We start from the raw sequence: 16,297 nt of genomic DNA, 5'->3' as shown, positions 1-16,297 counted from the left end.
AAAACCGTTTTTTCCCCCCACAAAATTCCCAAGAACACCCAGAAGGAGCTGGATGTAAAATCTGTTTTGCTTCATTTCTGCTGTATAAAATTTGTTGGAGCTGAGAACTTTAATAGCCTCCATATTTTCCCCCTCACATTATACAGAAATCCCGGGAACCATGGGAGGTAAACAAGTCTCCCATTACTGCGATGACTTCTTGCATTTTAACCTTTGCTTTCTATTATGTATTATGTGGTACTCTCTCAGTTCTCTGTTGCTGCTCCAACTGTATTGGCAAACTTCAGTACTTGGGAAAAATAAATAAATAACTGTGAAACACACAAGTCTTTACTTCACAACAAGCTCCCTATCTGACCCAACACTTAATATAGGTTTACTGGGTGTGCAGAGCACTAGGATTAGCTTCAAGTAACATTTTATCTAATGTTGTGTTGGTGCTGTTTTTATTTCTTGATTTTTTTAAAAGTTTTTTGTGGTGTTTTTTTGGGTGGGGGTGAGGGGAGCATATTAAGACTAGAGGCAAAGACAATGGCAGCAAGCACTGATCATAAACTGTCTGGCTGTGTCACACTGACGCAGATACCTGTGAAATAGCTGTGAATTTATCTAATCATTAATCAGATTAAATGCTACTGAACCTCACCTGAAAAGCTGTTGCTCCACCAAGTAAACACCTCAGGAGTGACAGCAGCAGAGGGAGATGGCACAGTACTCACGTCGGTAACCGAATTATTCAAGCCTCTTGTTTATTCTCTGATTTACAATTTTAATTCGTCAGGAGTAAAATTCTCATGTGTTTGCTGGAGTTTTTAGAATTCTCTCTCTGCACCGGTGATTTGAACATTTTTCCAGGTGTCTGACATTCAAAACTCATTGTTGCCGTTTTTGGTCTTACACCTTTGCACCCTGTAGTGCTGGGATGTCAAACGAATTTTGCATCGAGGGCCACTGCAGCCCGCTTTGATCTTAAGTGGGCCGGACCAGTGAGACTCCAATTTCTGTCATTGTGAATTAGCTCAACTGCACATTCAATCCCTGAGATATCTCAAAATAAGTAATTAGAAGTGCAATTTCAACAGTACGTCTCAGATTTTCTACATAATAAAGAAATGCTACTGAAGTAATGCAAGAACTCTGACTCTTTGGACTTAAATTGTTAGAAAGTCATGTGTAAAATTACATAAAAAGTTGTTTACTGTAATTCTAAAGCTTTTTTTTTTTTGGCTAATTCACAAAAATATGCAGTTTTATTTATTTATATATCTGTTTATTTATTTATTTTACTATGGGTACATTGCAAAAAACCAGACATTTCTATAGTAGACAGTTAAGAAAATAGAAACTTTTAAGTAATTTAATTAATACTTCATTACTGTAGAATGAATGGCTGTGGGGGAAGGCTTTATCAGTAGGACAAGCTGTAGAATTTATGAAAATACAGTTAAAAGTCCAAAATTTATGTCCTACTTCAAATTTTCCAAAGCCATCCAGTGGGCCGGATTGGAGCCTTTGCCAGGCTCATTGTGACCCCTAGGCCTTATGTTTGACACCCCTGCTTCAGTGAATACACAGTAGCTGTGGTCTTATTGAATAACATAGCTTCAGGCCTGTTAATTTCATTTATAATTTTTCTGTAAATTGCTCTACAAAGCATCACTGAGCCCTGCTTTCACTCTGGCTTTTTCTTGTAATGAAAGAGAACATGTACAGTTGTGCTATATGAGTATGTTATATATGTGGTATGAGGCAGGATAAAATTAGCAATTTATCCGTGTTTGTAAAATTAAAAAGAAAAAAAAAACATGTGATATTATTCATAACAGACTATAGTTGCTGCTGTATGTTGCTATGGTAATCCTGCTACTGGCAGCCTTCCAGTGATAGATTGATCCAGGACTGGTTATTCTATACACTAGACCCAAAGATGGGAGAAGAAAATCTTTCTTTCTCCGTGTGCGTGTGTGCATGCATGTGCTTGTTTACTGTTGTGTACGCGTATCTTTGGCTTATCAATCTGCGAGTGCTGTATTGATTGGCCAAAAGATATTTCCTCTAATGTGCTTGGGGATGATGGGTAAGGGGGGAGGCAGCTTTCACTTAGCCTCCAAGCTCTTAAGAGAACATCTATCTATCAACATTTCCAGGCAAGGGGAGGGGTCAGGAGCGGGTAGGTAGTTCGATCTTACTCACTTACAAACACACACACACACACACACACACGAAGAAGAAGAAGAAGAAGAAAAAGAAGGAGCAGGAATCATTGAAATAGCACCAGCATCAAGCAGCCAACACACCTTAGCAAAGCGAGCATGTTGTTGTTTACACTGTGGGAGGCAAAGAGCTGATACATCTCAGAGAGCTGCTGCTTAGAGCCATAGATCCTGCGCTTTGTGGAAACAGCCAGCAGAAGACAGTATCGTTAGTAGTGCCCGGGCACAGGTTCCACTGTGTGTTCAGTGCGAGCGTGCAACAATCTGTCCAGTGTTTTGTTGTGTTTTTAATTAGGACTGTATAGTGTGAACGATGCTCTGTGTAGATGCCTGCTGCTCCGACTCTTGCGACTATGTAATGCATCGTGGTGATAACGTCCCCTCGTCCCCCTCCTGCTTTTGCACTTGAGCTCCATTTGCTCTCTTCAGGGCCTCGCACAGGACCAGAGACTCACAGAGCCACCATTTAGCTCTCAGCAGGGAGAGAGAAAAGAGGGGGAATCGGTCGCTTCTCCTCTCTTATCTCTCACTTAACAAAAGCCTCTGATGAAGACAACAAGCATTCTGCCTCCCGCTCTCCATCTCTCTTGCTCTCTCTCATTTATCTCCATGCTCTCCTCTGTTGAACAGTCAGGGTGCTAGTTGAACATGGCAGCTCTGACACTTTTCACATAGTCCTTTGTTGGGTGTGCGCTCTCACATGCATTTGTGTGAGCGGCTGCATCCTTTTGTGTTCCGCTGTGAGTTGGAGACAGCATATACTTACGCATGTGTGAGCTTAGCATTCTCAGCACTTATTATTCTTGGGGTTTGTGGCAACAGGCAAGTCTGTAATTACCTTTAGGGTTAGCGCAGTCACGTGTGGGAATGCATACACATTGTGGGCCCACGCTTGCACCCTGCACACAGCTGTCTGGTTTTCATTTCTGGCTTATTGTCTCCAACTAGCACCATAGCAGGGCCGCTTCTTCACTTGTAATGTGGAGGAAATGGGTGAACAGCCTCTCTAATTACACTTCACCCACTGACACTAATTTACATACAAACACAATCACACTCCAATCCAAACCTTCATTATCTCTGGATTCCATTCTGTAGGGCATGATATTTTGGCTGTTATGCGGTATTTCATTCAGGCTCTGTTACTCACCATCACCACTCAGTTATTATGGCTAAAGTGGGAGCCACGAATTGTGAAACTATCGACTCAGAGTATGACCCAAGAGTGAGGAAAAAAATTCTCAAAGTGTGTGAGAACTCACATGTTAACAGTTTGGATGTGTTTTCCACCGCGCTACTATGTGCGCCTTAAAGTTCTTTGCATAAAGTTTCCGGTGAGGCTGTCCTCTCTCTCTAAAGCTGATACATTATCTTTATGCCGTATGCTCTCTGTCGAACACACACTACTACAACAAGCTCCATTGTGATGTGAATGAGGGGCCCACCAGCTCCATGGAGACTTGTGTGAGCTAGAGTGTGTCGCTACAATTAGGTTAAAGAGATTGATGAACTACTAGAATGTAAAAAGTGAACAACTTAAAAAAAAGATTAAAAAAGAAAGAAAGAAACACGAACACTCCCCACCCCACCAATACCCCTCATGGTTGACAAGCTGTGACTGTTTGATGGACATGTACAAAATCATTCACGTTGAGGCTGAATCACATGTGGGCAAATATGCATGAGTCAGGGCGCTTTGAATAGTGATTATAAGACATTTCCCGGCACTGGTCATATTCTTTGTGAGGCGAACCTGGCTGCAGTCTAAAGCGTTACTCCTTTCTTCTTATTCTTTCATCCTTGAGTACTATAACTTGTCCGAGGAGAGCGAGAGAGAGTCGGTAAAAGCGCGCCATTAACTTGCACCGGTGCGTATCGGTGTGTGACATCCCTCATCCAACTAACACCAACTAAAGGGCCGTTGAGCTTTTACCGGGTCCGTGATCGCTGATGCCCGAGAAAAAGGCTGTTTGTGTCAATCAAACCGAGCCCCAACCCACCCCTCCTTCCTCTTCTATCTCCCACCTCCCTCTCTCTCTCTCTCTCTCTCCCTCCCTAGCTCGCCTCCACTCGTGTAGGCGCTCTTAAACCGCGGCGTTTACGCGCGGCAGCCAGTCGTTTACGGGCACCTCCTGCGTCTACGGATATCTACCAGCTAATCTCCACCTTAATAAGCTGAGATAAAGGGACAAGTGAGCATAGCTCGCACCGAGAGAGGAGACAGCGGGGGGAGACAGAGTAAGAGAGAGCGAAGAATGATGAAAGAGGGGAGGAGAGCGGATCATTCCGGCTGGCCGCCCCTACTGCTCTAGTGGAGGGGAGAGAGAGGGAGAGAAGGAGAGAGAGAGATGGCACAACGCCTCAGCATCCGAAACACACGGGAGTGGTGCGCCACCGACACCGGAGCTCTGGACTCATCCGAAGCAGCGTCGCACACTCACCGCTCCCCTTTCCCCGCACGGCGGTGCCTCGTGCTCGGTTAAAGGTAAGTGGGCGAATCGGTTCTTTACATAAAGTCCAGCGTGAGAAAGCTGATTGGAAAACTCTTTTATTGCCTGCTGTTAAGTTTGAGTTAGCCTTTTTTTATTCGATCTGCCTGAATCTGTGGTGCGTGTCACCTGCTTTTTTTCTTCTTTTTTTTTAAGAGGTATTGTTGTCTCCGTGGGTCCAACAGACGCAAGACTAAATTTGTGTGTTTTTTCTCCCACCCTCTTCAGCCCTCCTAATATAGGTAGAAGAACTACACTGTTAATCTAAAGCTTCTTTTTTGTCTTTCGCATTTTAAAGAAAGGTCGCAGATAAAAATATCATCAGTTATAAACCATCAACAGTTATTTTGTGACAAACACCAAAATTTCCTTTTTTTAGCTAAAAACTGCAGTTTTGAAAAATTCAAAGCTGCACAAACTTTTTGTTTCATATTAAAATTGACAAAATGTGCAAAGCAAGAGCTGTTTCCTATTCTGTTTTTCTTACTAACGACAACAGCGCTTTAAGTTATTAAAAAAGGGGCGAAAACTTCCACATGAGGCGTCCAACTGTCCATGTTAATCCAATTCCAGCGCCCTCCTGTGGTTCCAACAGTGGGGCACATGCATGCATAGAGTAACAGGTTCAATCAGCTCAACCATGCTGTTGAGAAACTCACCTGTCCCTAAGTTATAGGCGCTTCTTTATCCGCCTCTTACGCTCTGTTTCTAAGAGTATCCTCTTTTCACGCGTGTGTAACTTTTGAACACATTTATCAGAGCTACTACTCCCAATTCAAGTCCCAGTTAGGATGACATATATTTTTTTCAAGTAAATCATACAACTATCTCCTTCATGTTGGCGTAGAGATAAAAAGAATACATTTTCACATCATCCCCGTTTCATTTTCTGGTGTTATATTTAAAGCCCCCTTCCTCTGCGACCTTCTTGTTTCTCGTGTTCACTAAAGGCAAGGAACACAGAAGGGTGGAGAACATGAGGAAAGACTATTGATATTCAAAGAGACAGAAGGAGAGAAGAAGAAGGGTGCAAAATGACAGAACTTGGATTGGAGGATGGGGGGGGAGAAAGAGTAAGAGATGCTGTGGGATCTTTTTCTCTCCCTGGCTCCCGGCAAATACATTAAGATGCTAATCCTGGTCTTTTTTGTCTCTTTCTATAATTCATTGCATTTTTTTTCCCCTCTCTGCTCTTTTTCTCTGTCTCTCTTATTCTTGCGCTTTTCTCCCGCTCTTCATTTCCTCTGTACTGTCATGGACTCCCCCCAGATTAGTGCTTCTGGCAAAAGGATTCCGACTCTAATTTTGTGGTATTTCAGATGATTAGGCTCAGAAATAGGACAGAGGTGCACAGAGTTTGGCGCAATTAGATGTATTCTCAGCGGAACTTTATAGGAGTGATTAGTTGAGCCCATATCCACCTCCCTGCACAGCCATATTAACACACAACCAGCTGTTGTTTATTCGCGGGGATTGACTTTTGTGTTGTGTCTGTGCTTTTTTAACTGTGATGTTATTTGTGTGTGTGTGTGTGTGCCAGAGGTTGGCTAAGCCCTAAGGATGCGAGTTGTTTTCAATCAGCACAGTAGTTACCAGCTGTGCCCTCACATTCCCCAGGGTGGCACAACCAAGGTACACACACACCCGCAAGCAGGCACGCAGAGAACTAATGCATACTATTCAACCTTGCCCGGCAAATTCACTCTTTCTTCTTTTCTCCTTGTCCCCTTTCCCTGCAGATATTAATCATCGCCCACCTCCATCTGTGCACGTGATTCCACTACGAGGACTGGGAGTCGAGCACCTCGGCTACTTTGCTTCAATCAAGACCTTTGTTCCCTGACATCCGGCACAGCTCCCTTATCCGACTGCCATGGTGACATGACACACACCTGAGTGGCTTTGTGGGTTTGCTCCTGTCTCACGCCTAGTCAATCGCTCGGGTTTCCAGAAACTCTCTGTCTCCTGGACTCGCTCGCTAGACTTCAACAAACTACAAAAGACGTCACTTCTTCCTGCGCACGACCCCTCAACAGGTTGCAATGACTGTGGCCGTCCGATTCCGCCGCCATTTACGAAGGCTCTTGCTCTTATTGGCCTCCTGCTGTCTCGTCTCCCTGCTCCTCTCTGCCTATTTTCTCTTTACGAACTCCTCCCCTTCCATGCAGCTCGGACAATCCCCTGAGCCCGCCTGCTCCCAGCCGCTCTCCATGTCCCCGTATCGTCAGCTCCCGTACCCCTACCCTCCCAACCCTCCTCACACACATGTCTACACTGACCAAGTAGTTTTGGTGCTGGTGGAGTCCCAGTACTCCCAGCTTGGCCAAGACATTGTAGCTATACTGGAGTCGGCACATTTCCAGTTCCGTATGGAGATTGCTTCAGGAAAGGGCGACCTTCCGCCACTTACAGAAAAGGGCCGTGGACGATTTTCGCTCATCATTTATGAGAATCTGTTAAAGTATGCAAATGCAGACACGTGGAACAGACAGCTGTTGCATCAGTACTGTACTGAGTATAGAGTGGGCATCATCGGTTTCTATCGCTCCACGGAAAACTCCCCATCTACTCTCAAACTGCGAGGCCTACCGCTGGTGCTTAGGACCAACCAGGCGCTTTGGGACTGTTGTGTGGTCTCTAGTTCACCTCTTCTCCACCTTACCAAACCCGGGACAGATCGAGGACCTTTACCCGGTGAAGACTGGACTTCATTCTCCTCTAATCACTCCACATACCAGGCGGTGCTGCACGCACGGGCTAAGGAGGGTGGAGGCGCAGGCAGCGGAGATAATTCAGGGCCTGGGTTCAGTCAAGGCCTCCAGGCCACAGTGGTACAGGACATGGGACTATACGATGGGGTGAGGAGAGTGCTTTTTGGCCAGGGACTGGCCTACTGGCTCCACAGACTCATCCTGGTGGATGCCATTTCCTACCTCACAGACAGAAAGCTTACTTTGGGTCTGGACCGGCACATACTGGTGGATATAGATGACATTTTTGTGGGGAAAGAAGGGACACGCATGAATGCCAAGGATGTGAAGGTATGATGGTGCTGGGGCATGCGTGTGTGTGTGTGTGAGATAATGTGCATTAGAGAGAGAAAGATAGGGATAAGGAGGATGAATTCATGTCGGGTCAGTTGAGTTGGATTAGATTTTTCATTCTGGTATCAACTTCTAAAAACAGTAATTGATGGCAGTGCAGCGGTGGAGATAAGGAGGTTTTGCCGATTGCACTGTAAGTCACCTCAGCAGAAGATTGTTCCAGGAGAGTATTTTAGAGGATTTTTTTTTTTAGCTCGGGCATGAGTGCTCTGAGGAGATATTTGGAGGAGCTTTTGTATGTGTGTAAGGCCCCTGTGTGTTTGTGTATCAAGTGCATATTTGTTGGGGTACAACGAGAGGGTATTCTCAAATGGAGATTTAGCCAAAAGAGGCCATTTAAAGGAACAAAGATGTGGTGTGAAAGGGGGAAACAGGAGGGGTAAGAGAGAGAGGGGGAGAGAGAGAAAGAGAGGTAGTGAATGAGCCAGTCAAAAGATGAATGGCATTTATTTCTATTTCCCACGTTCCTCCTCTTAGGAAAACTAAAGGAGAGTCAGCCATGCAGCCTGCCTCTCAGGACAGCTATTGTTTCAAAACACACGCTTGCATGAACAAACACACACATACACACACACACACACACACACACACACACACACACACACACACACACACACACACACACACACACACACATATATATATGCAGATAAAGAGCCGTGCACCTATGTGATGTATGCGTGGCAAAGTAAAATATTTCCAAAGACTTAAAATCTTGAGTGAATGTAATATTTATGAGAGAAAAAGTATTTCATGTTTGCTGGAGGGTGGATAAATCTCCCCAGCAGGAGGAATTTTGTTTGAAATCATTGGTCACATTCTCCCAGTGCGTTCTCGCTCCGAGAGGTTCAAGCAAAATAAATTGTGTTTTGGGGGGTTTTCATGTATGGCAGTGTGTCTGTCCGTGCGACTGTCGGAGGTGTTTGTGTGTGCGTGTCGGGGGAGGACTCTAAGGAAGGTGAGATTTATGCTGCTATGTGGTTACGTGCACGAGCTAAGAAGAGAAGAGTTTGCTCATCACCCTGCAGTCACAGGATATATATACGTGATATAGAAATGTGTGTGTGTGGTTGGTTGCTTCCTGAATTACTGCTTTAGATTAGAATGTCACTTTCACCTGTCCTGTCAGGCACTGACAAAAAAATGAGGCACCTGTCCGTGGCGGAAATTTGGGCCGGAGATGAGAGGAATGGAGAGGGCTGAAAAAGCAGGAATGCAGTGTGTGGCGAAGTGGAGAGGAATTCCACCCTTGAATATAAAAAAGATGCTTCTATCCAAAAAGGATAAAAGAGTGCATATTCACGCACGGTCACACACATGTACCTCTACGCACCGACGCAGGCACACTCTCGCACACATTGCTGAGCGCATGCGCGTTCACAAAATGAACACACAAATGCTCCCTAGTTGGAGTTTTCATTTTAAGTCTGCCTGACTCTTCAGCTTTGTAGCATAAATATACATGAGGATGAACCAGTGCCATAACAGAAGGGCAGGGAGATGCGCATGGAGTAAGCGATGGAGAGGAGGAGATGGATAGATAGAGAGAGATAGGATCAGGAAAAAAAAAAAAGAGGGAGGGATGCCATTTGAAACACATTACCTCCATATTTCGACTCGTCTCTCTATACTTCAGGATAGCTGGCAATTGCAGACAGGAAAGCTCAAGAAAAAAATCAAAAAGGAAAATAGTTTGAGGGCGGGAGGAGGGAGGTAGAGAAAGTTGGAGCGCTGCGCCCAAGGGAAGAGCTAGCAGCTAACTTTGCATTTTCAGAGAAACAAAATGCTGAAGGGAAATGAGAAATCAGAAGGGAGGAAGTAAGGGAGCAGGAATATGATGATTTGTAGCAGCTGTCCCCTCAGAGATGGACAGCCTCGGGTGAAGTTGTCAGATTACAGTATGAGTAAGGCAACTTACCACATGCACCAGCAGCCACAACATTAAAACCACTGACAAATAAGCAAATAACTTTAATAACGTCGTCACAATGCCGTGTTTTTGCTGGGAAACCTTGGGTGTTGACATTCAGCAGCAGTGGCCTACCCCAGCGGGGGTAAAGTGCACACTGCAAAAAGTGGTCCAGTTGAAAAATGACAAAAAAGAAAAAACACAAAGGTGTTGAGCCAGCCAGCATAAATTGACTAAGCATCTGCAGAATGAGCCAGAACAATCCCGACTGACAGAGGCAAACCTGCTCTTATGTGTTGAAGCTGGTTTTTTGGAGGCAATATTAGGTGATGTTAGGGCTTTAACATTCACAATGATGTGATCCACCCATTCATTTCCCCTGTTTTCTGCTACGTCTGTCACGGTGCAGAGACTGAGTAGTAAAAGCTGTTGCTTAGATTTCAGATGGGCTCTTAAAAACAAGCCCGTCCCTTCGAGCAGGATGTCACTGAAAAGCTGTTGAAAGGGATGACTCATATTAGATGACCCTGTGCGTAATATACATCTGGCTTTGTGTGAAGGTGACAGCAGAAAAAGATGAACACTAGCAGAATTCAGCGAAATTATTTTAATCACAAAAGCGAGCTGTCTGCCAAGGTCTGATGGAGATAGCTTTATGGAGTAAAATATGTAAATTGTTGTTGATTCAATTTGGGTCAGAAGTGACCGACTGATGACTGTGATGATATTAAAGGCCGCTTTTATCTCCCATAATCAAGCGCTTCGACGGTCTGTCCAAGCATTTTTTTTCATATTTCATAATGGTTTCATTCAACCATGTGACATCTGACATATGATATAAAAAAATAAATGAAAGATACCACAATAACTACTTTTGAAGGACAAATACAATCCTCCCCGGTGCTTTGAAAGCAGCTTATGTTCAACATCGCAGCAAAGTATGTAACACGGAATGTTATCGATCAATTAGTGGAACAAGATGTTTGCAGGAGCAGTGCTCGAAATCCCTTTTTACCTCTGCAGAGCCAACAGTCAGTCTCATGTTCTCTCCGAGAGGAGACTGGAGTGAGACAGAGAGAGAGAGACCAATTAAAATGCCACCCTCCTTCTCTCTGCACTCTTCATTAGTCTCACCCCACGAGTTCATCTGGTGACAAACAATACCTACACCCCCCCCTTTCTGTCTGCACACACACTTACACACACAGCTGTATTTCCTCTATTAAAATGATTCACAGGGAGGCACCCCACAGATGACATTTCTCAAAATGAGGAATGATGCCAGTCAAAAGCTCCCATCAATGATACTTGTGCCAGTGGTTGTGTTTTTTAATTCATGCGTGTAGGTTTTCTCCTCTCCTCCGCCTCAGAGTGGTCCTGAGGGAGGTGTCAGATCCTCATCTTCAGATCTCTCTTTATCACCTCCACCTTTCCGCCCTTCCACCTCCTCCTCCTCCACACACCTTCCTCCTCGCCTGAGTCATTGATCACTATCTCTGGCCTATCTGTATTCCTCTCTAAGCCTCTCTCTCGACTCCCTTCTCGTTCTCTTCCTCTCCAAGGTGTTTTCTGTAGTGGCATCATCAAGTTTAGAAGAGACACTAGTGTAAACATGCATCTTGCTTGTGGATTCAGAAGCCATGACATGCACACTCTTTCAGAACACGGGGCTGCAGTCATCTGAAAAAGATTTTTTTGGATTGTTGTGTTTGCAGGAAGAAAAAAAAAGCCTCCCTGATTTGCACGGTTGCCTCATGTCAACACAGAACTTTTCCGTGTTGTATAACCTCTCCCCCCATATTCTTATGCATATATATTCAATTGTCCAGCGCTAGAAATGTCATCATATCTGAGGAAACTGCCCACAGTTTGCCATTTTTTATGTACCCCAGTCCACATCTTGCACTTGTAAGAAACAAATAGTTGAGTAAATAAGATTAAATTGTGTTTACGGAAACAGAACCAGGCAATTCTTTTTTCCCATTTTCATGATTTTTTTTTTAATTTAGCGAGTCAAATAGTTGCCACTTTCATGTGGCCTAATAAACCGTAAAGTACCATTTTGTCTGTAAGATTGAATAGAAGGCCCGGTTTTTGCAGCGTTCCCTGACACAGGGCCGAAAACAATGCGCGGCACGCCAGTTTGAAATAAATGTCTGAGCTAAAGTCTTTTATTTTAAAATATCCTTATAATCGCTTTGATTTAACCATAAATTGAAAACAAAAATGGCATTACACAAAATGAGCAATATACAGATTTCAGTGAAGGTTTTTGGCTTAGTTGTCTCTAATTTATTGTGCAATCCAATTTCTAGTTAATCTTTAGACCCAATTAAGTATGATGCACATTTGCAACTTAAGTCAATCAAACTAAGCTCTTTCCATATCCGTTTACCAGTTTGCCAAATGCTGTTACGTAACTAATGAATTAAAAAAGACATAAACAGTGGATGAAAGATTAAACAACAAAAAAAAAAAAATCAGTGCAGAGCCAAGGAAATTCGAGAAAGAGGATTGATTAGGGTCTTTTGTTACAACAGGCACACAAAGCTCTTTGTTTTTGTCTGTGCTACAATCATTTAAAGCACGTACCCTTTAGGTAAATGAAACGTTGCAGGTGGGAAAGAAGAAAAAGAAATTATATAGAGGATACCAGAGGAGAGCGGGATAATGCTTCCAGCATGATGCATCCTGACATCTGCTCTCACTCATCCCCCCGATCAGGGCGAGAGAAATGATCACAGCCAGTCCTGCAGAGAACTTTTACAGATATGCTATTAGGGAAATTAATTTGCAAGATTAAATTGTCTTTATTTAATTATTTTTTTAAGACAGTCACCAGTGTAAAGAGTACTGCAAAGAAAGCATTTACCTATTAAAAAACATATATGTATATATATATATATATATATATATGTATATATATCTTTATAACTCATTTTGTTTAATTAACAGTTGTTGTCAGTGCTCTAGTTTTACTCCAATTAAACTCTAAGAATGTGGCCGCGGGCCATGCATTTTCTCCCACAAAATAAGGCAGGTTGTGCAGTCACTGCAATCACTGAAACTCAAACTCCTTGAGGGGCTGCCAAGTAGAATTTAGCGTGAGTATGGCGATGCCAAAGCAATCACAAGTACCTTGGAAACGTAAATGCAAGTGAATAGATGATTTAGTAAAAATGCTTCAATATAATAGGCTACACTGACTTGAATCTGACAAGTGAGCGTGGAAGTGGAATAGGGACGGGAAGAGTGAGCGAAGGGAAGGCTGGCATTAACTAGTGCGGTTTTCTTTCTGCTCATCAAATAGAGATGCCTGACCCAGTTAAATCTGCTGGTCTAGTGTTAACATTACACGCACATACAGTGTAGGCACAAAGCACTCATGTAGATGAATCGAGAACTTTGACCCGCTTTGTTTTCGCAGAGGAATTAAAACTCGATAAGTGTTCCTCTCTTGTTTGTTGTTTCTCTCGCCTTCGAATTTACTTGTGCGTTAAAAAAAATTCGACTTAAAATAAGTTATTTTATAATTGCTCTTATTATTTTAGATATCCCAGTGAGCCTTAGAGCTGTGGAAAGGAAAAGGAACGGGGGAAAAAAGAAGCAGTGCAAATGCAAGAATGACAGAATGGGGATATGGTGAAGAGGTGGTTGCTGTAAAGGGTTTTTGAAAGGCAGTGAGTGCCAGCTGTCCAGATGCCTGTCTCCCATCTGTTTGAACTCCAACATCTAGCTGGCAACTCTTCCTCCACACACACATGAAAGTACACGCACCGACGCACACTACTGCTTGCACATACACAGAAACAACTGGCATCACTTCTGACACTAGCAGTGTTAGGAAGTAGTGGGATTGGGCACAGAAATTAGGGCTATTGCTCGACCGCTAATCCCAGTGTGTGCGTTTACCTTCATCGCTCGGATTGGAAGGATCTCTCACGCCTTGCATAGTCCTGCCTCCCAACTCTCACTTTGCCTACCAGAAAGAATCACTTTTGGCCAATTTCAAAACTATTCTCAGGATCCAGGAGACACTCGGACTCTGCTTTTTTTAGCTGGGCTAAGAAAACCAGCACAAGGAGACATCTCTGTCCCTCTGAGAGACAGAATTAAAGGAAGGAAGTGAACTCCCTTTATTATTATTATTTTATTTATTGCTCACCATGTACCCACGCTTCTCCATGCTCATACCTGCACATACTTTAGTGGTTCATAAACTCTGAGAAGCTGGGTCTAATTTGAAAGCAGTAAACAGCAATCGTTCACCGAGCGCACTGGGTTCTTTTTTTTTGTTTGGTTTTTTTCCGATTAGTGTTTGCTTTGTTTTGTTTTGTTTTGCTATCACCGAGGCATTAACAAAACACTCTGTCTTCTTTGTTTCTATTCAGCTTTCTTTATTAATTTCCCACCAAAATCTAGCTTTTGAATGGATTTGGAAAGCCACTCGAGAACTGACGCACGGTTGAGAACCCTGTCTCAATTATTTGTTGCTGGTAAAGGTTTTTTTGTAATTGCTGAGAGTTTTGAAAAGAAAAAAAATACAAACATCTCCCTGTCAGTTGCTTCTCTGATGTTTACAATGTGAGAGTTGGCTCCTGAATAGCAGCTTCTTTGATGCAACAATTTGTCAACATCACATTGTCCCTTTCACAGCGCTGCATGTCAGAATAATCCTTTTCAGGAGCACTCAAATTAGAATCCCAAAAAAATGGAAAATCAAAAAAAAGAGTTTAAAAACATATTCTGTTCACAATTATGCTGCGACACAATAAAAGTATGTGACGAGTCAGAAATGGGAGGAAAATATTTAGTGAGACACAGGTTTACCCTTATGCGGGTCTAATCTTTCAGAAGACCTGCATGTAAAGGGTTTCAAAAGCAAAGGAGAAGAGCGATGAGCACTGGTGTTAGTGATTATCCAGCTCTAAAGTTTATCCTTCCACAGATAGGTTCCTTTTTACTTCCCTCTAGATAAGAGAAAACCGTGAGATCCTGAAGTATCTGCACACAAAACTCTCTTTGAGGTCTCTACAGAAGTAAAACACAAGACGAGGAATGGAAGACAGTTGGGTCATCACGCTTCAGTCTCCACCTCTTACCAGACATGACCCCTTCAGGCCTCCAGAGCAGAGGGATAAAGTCCCAAAAATCCATACGATGAAACAGAGATGCCATGATGCTGACTTTCATAGCCAAACATGCTAAAAGCAGCAAACATTTTCTTTGTGCCTCTTCTGTTTCCTCTGTGGATGTTTGGTAACAGAATACAAATGAGACGTTCAAACTAATATACCGCACACTTGGACACACACCTACGCCGACTCTCACAGTTATCTACACATGCGTTAATAATACATTTTGACCAAGTGCATCAGGCAGTGTAGATTGAGTTACCATGCAAAGCACTCAGCTACAAACTTAATTTAATTCTTAAGTCTTTCTATCCACACGTTGGCTCGCGTGTGCATGTGTGCGTAAGATATAGAGGATGTCATAGCAGAGTAGACAGGGGATCAGATTAGGGAGTTGTGCACATCTGTCAGCATGCAGCCATCTTCAGCACCATTAGATTAGAGTTAATGAAGACACTCCACGCATGTGTCTGTGTATTTGTTGGTTTGTGAGACACACTCGGGAGGAAAGAAGAGAGGGGAAAACGGAGAGCAGGAGTGAGGAAGACTGCCTGGAACCAATTCCTTGCTCTCAGTTCAGCTGTGCTCAGGTCTCGTAAATCACGGAGGGTTCCTGGGGATCGATTAAAAGCGGCATGACAAAGATTGGTAGTGGAGATGTGGAGCTTATAGCCCAACAGAAAGACCCAGCAGACTGAGATATAAAGAGAATTACAAGAGTTTTATGTATAAACAAAATATTTGCGGGCGCAAACGGCGAGGAAGTGCAACGATAGCAAGAAGAGTGTGAGAGCGCGGGAGAGGGAGCAGGGGTAGAGGGCTATAGAAAGGGAGAGTGAGCGCTCTTTCCTCCATGGTGCTTTAGCCTTCCTTTCAAATTAGAGCAGCCCTGTCTCCTGAGAATGTGACATTTTCACGGAGCAAGCGAGGGAGAGATGGAGGTTGAGAGAAGGGTGGGAGGGGTGGAAGACAAATGGGGAAGGGGGGCAGAGAGGCAGCTGCAGGTTCTCACAAGTGGGAAGATGGAAAAATAGAAGGAGAAAGGGAGACAGAGAGAGGCAGCAGGGATATTCAGGGTTTCACTTGGTAATGTTAGGGATGGATGGAAACAGTGATCAGAAGGGAGGAGACTGTGTGTGTGCGTGTGTGTGTGTAGTGGGGTGGGGGTATTAGTCCACCCTCCAGAGGCTACTAATGCACTGACCTTCATTAACTTGCATTACTGTCGGTGTGTGTGTGTGTGCGGAGTGTGTGACTCTCTTTAGTTAACACTCATTATAGAGTCTTTGTTTAAAGGCCAGTAAACTAATGAAGTCATTAAATAAGTGAGGAAAATCCCAAATCGAGCATTGAAACTAGAGATTGCAGAAACTTTAAGTACGGGAATGGAAGACTTGTGCATGTAGAAAACAAAAGAGGAGACTCTAATAATGAGACACAGTGCAAG

At 43.6% G+C, this 16,297-nt stretch overlaps 1 protein-coding gene across 3 annotated transcripts in view; it reads left to right on the top strand.

Annotated features, from left to right (window-relative positions):
• The first annotated feature begins 4,314 nt into the window (after positions 1-4,314).
• ndst3 (N-deacetylase/N-sulfotransferase (heparan glucosaminyl) 3) overlaps positions 4,315-16,297 on the top strand; it is a 49,428-nt gene continuing 37,445 nt past the window's right edge. For 2 of the 3 annotated variants that reach the window (XM_063476234.1, XM_063476236.1), the window contains exons 1-2: positions 4,315-4,698; positions 6,442-7,743. In XM_063476234.1, coding sequence (XP_063332304.1) covers positions 6,745-7,743 — 999 coding nt within the window. In that variant the 5' untranslated portion in view covers positions 4,315-4,698; positions 6,442-6,744. Of the gene's footprint in view, positions 4,699-6,242; positions 6,335-6,441; positions 7,744-16,297 lie in introns of all 3 variants that reach the window. The other variant, XM_063476235.1, reaches the window with a different exon arrangement.

The sequence above is a fragment of the Pelmatolapia mariae genome, linkage group LG6, assembly GCF_036321145.2.
Source record: "Pelmatolapia mariae isolate MD_Pm_ZW linkage group LG6, Pm_UMD_F_2, whole genome shotgun sequence".
NCBI lineage: Eukaryota > Metazoa > Chordata > Actinopteri > Cichliformes > Cichlidae > Pelmatolapia > Pelmatolapia mariae.
The sequence above is the reverse complement of the archived record's forward strand: the minus strand, read 5'-3'. Positions and strand labels throughout refer to the sequence as shown.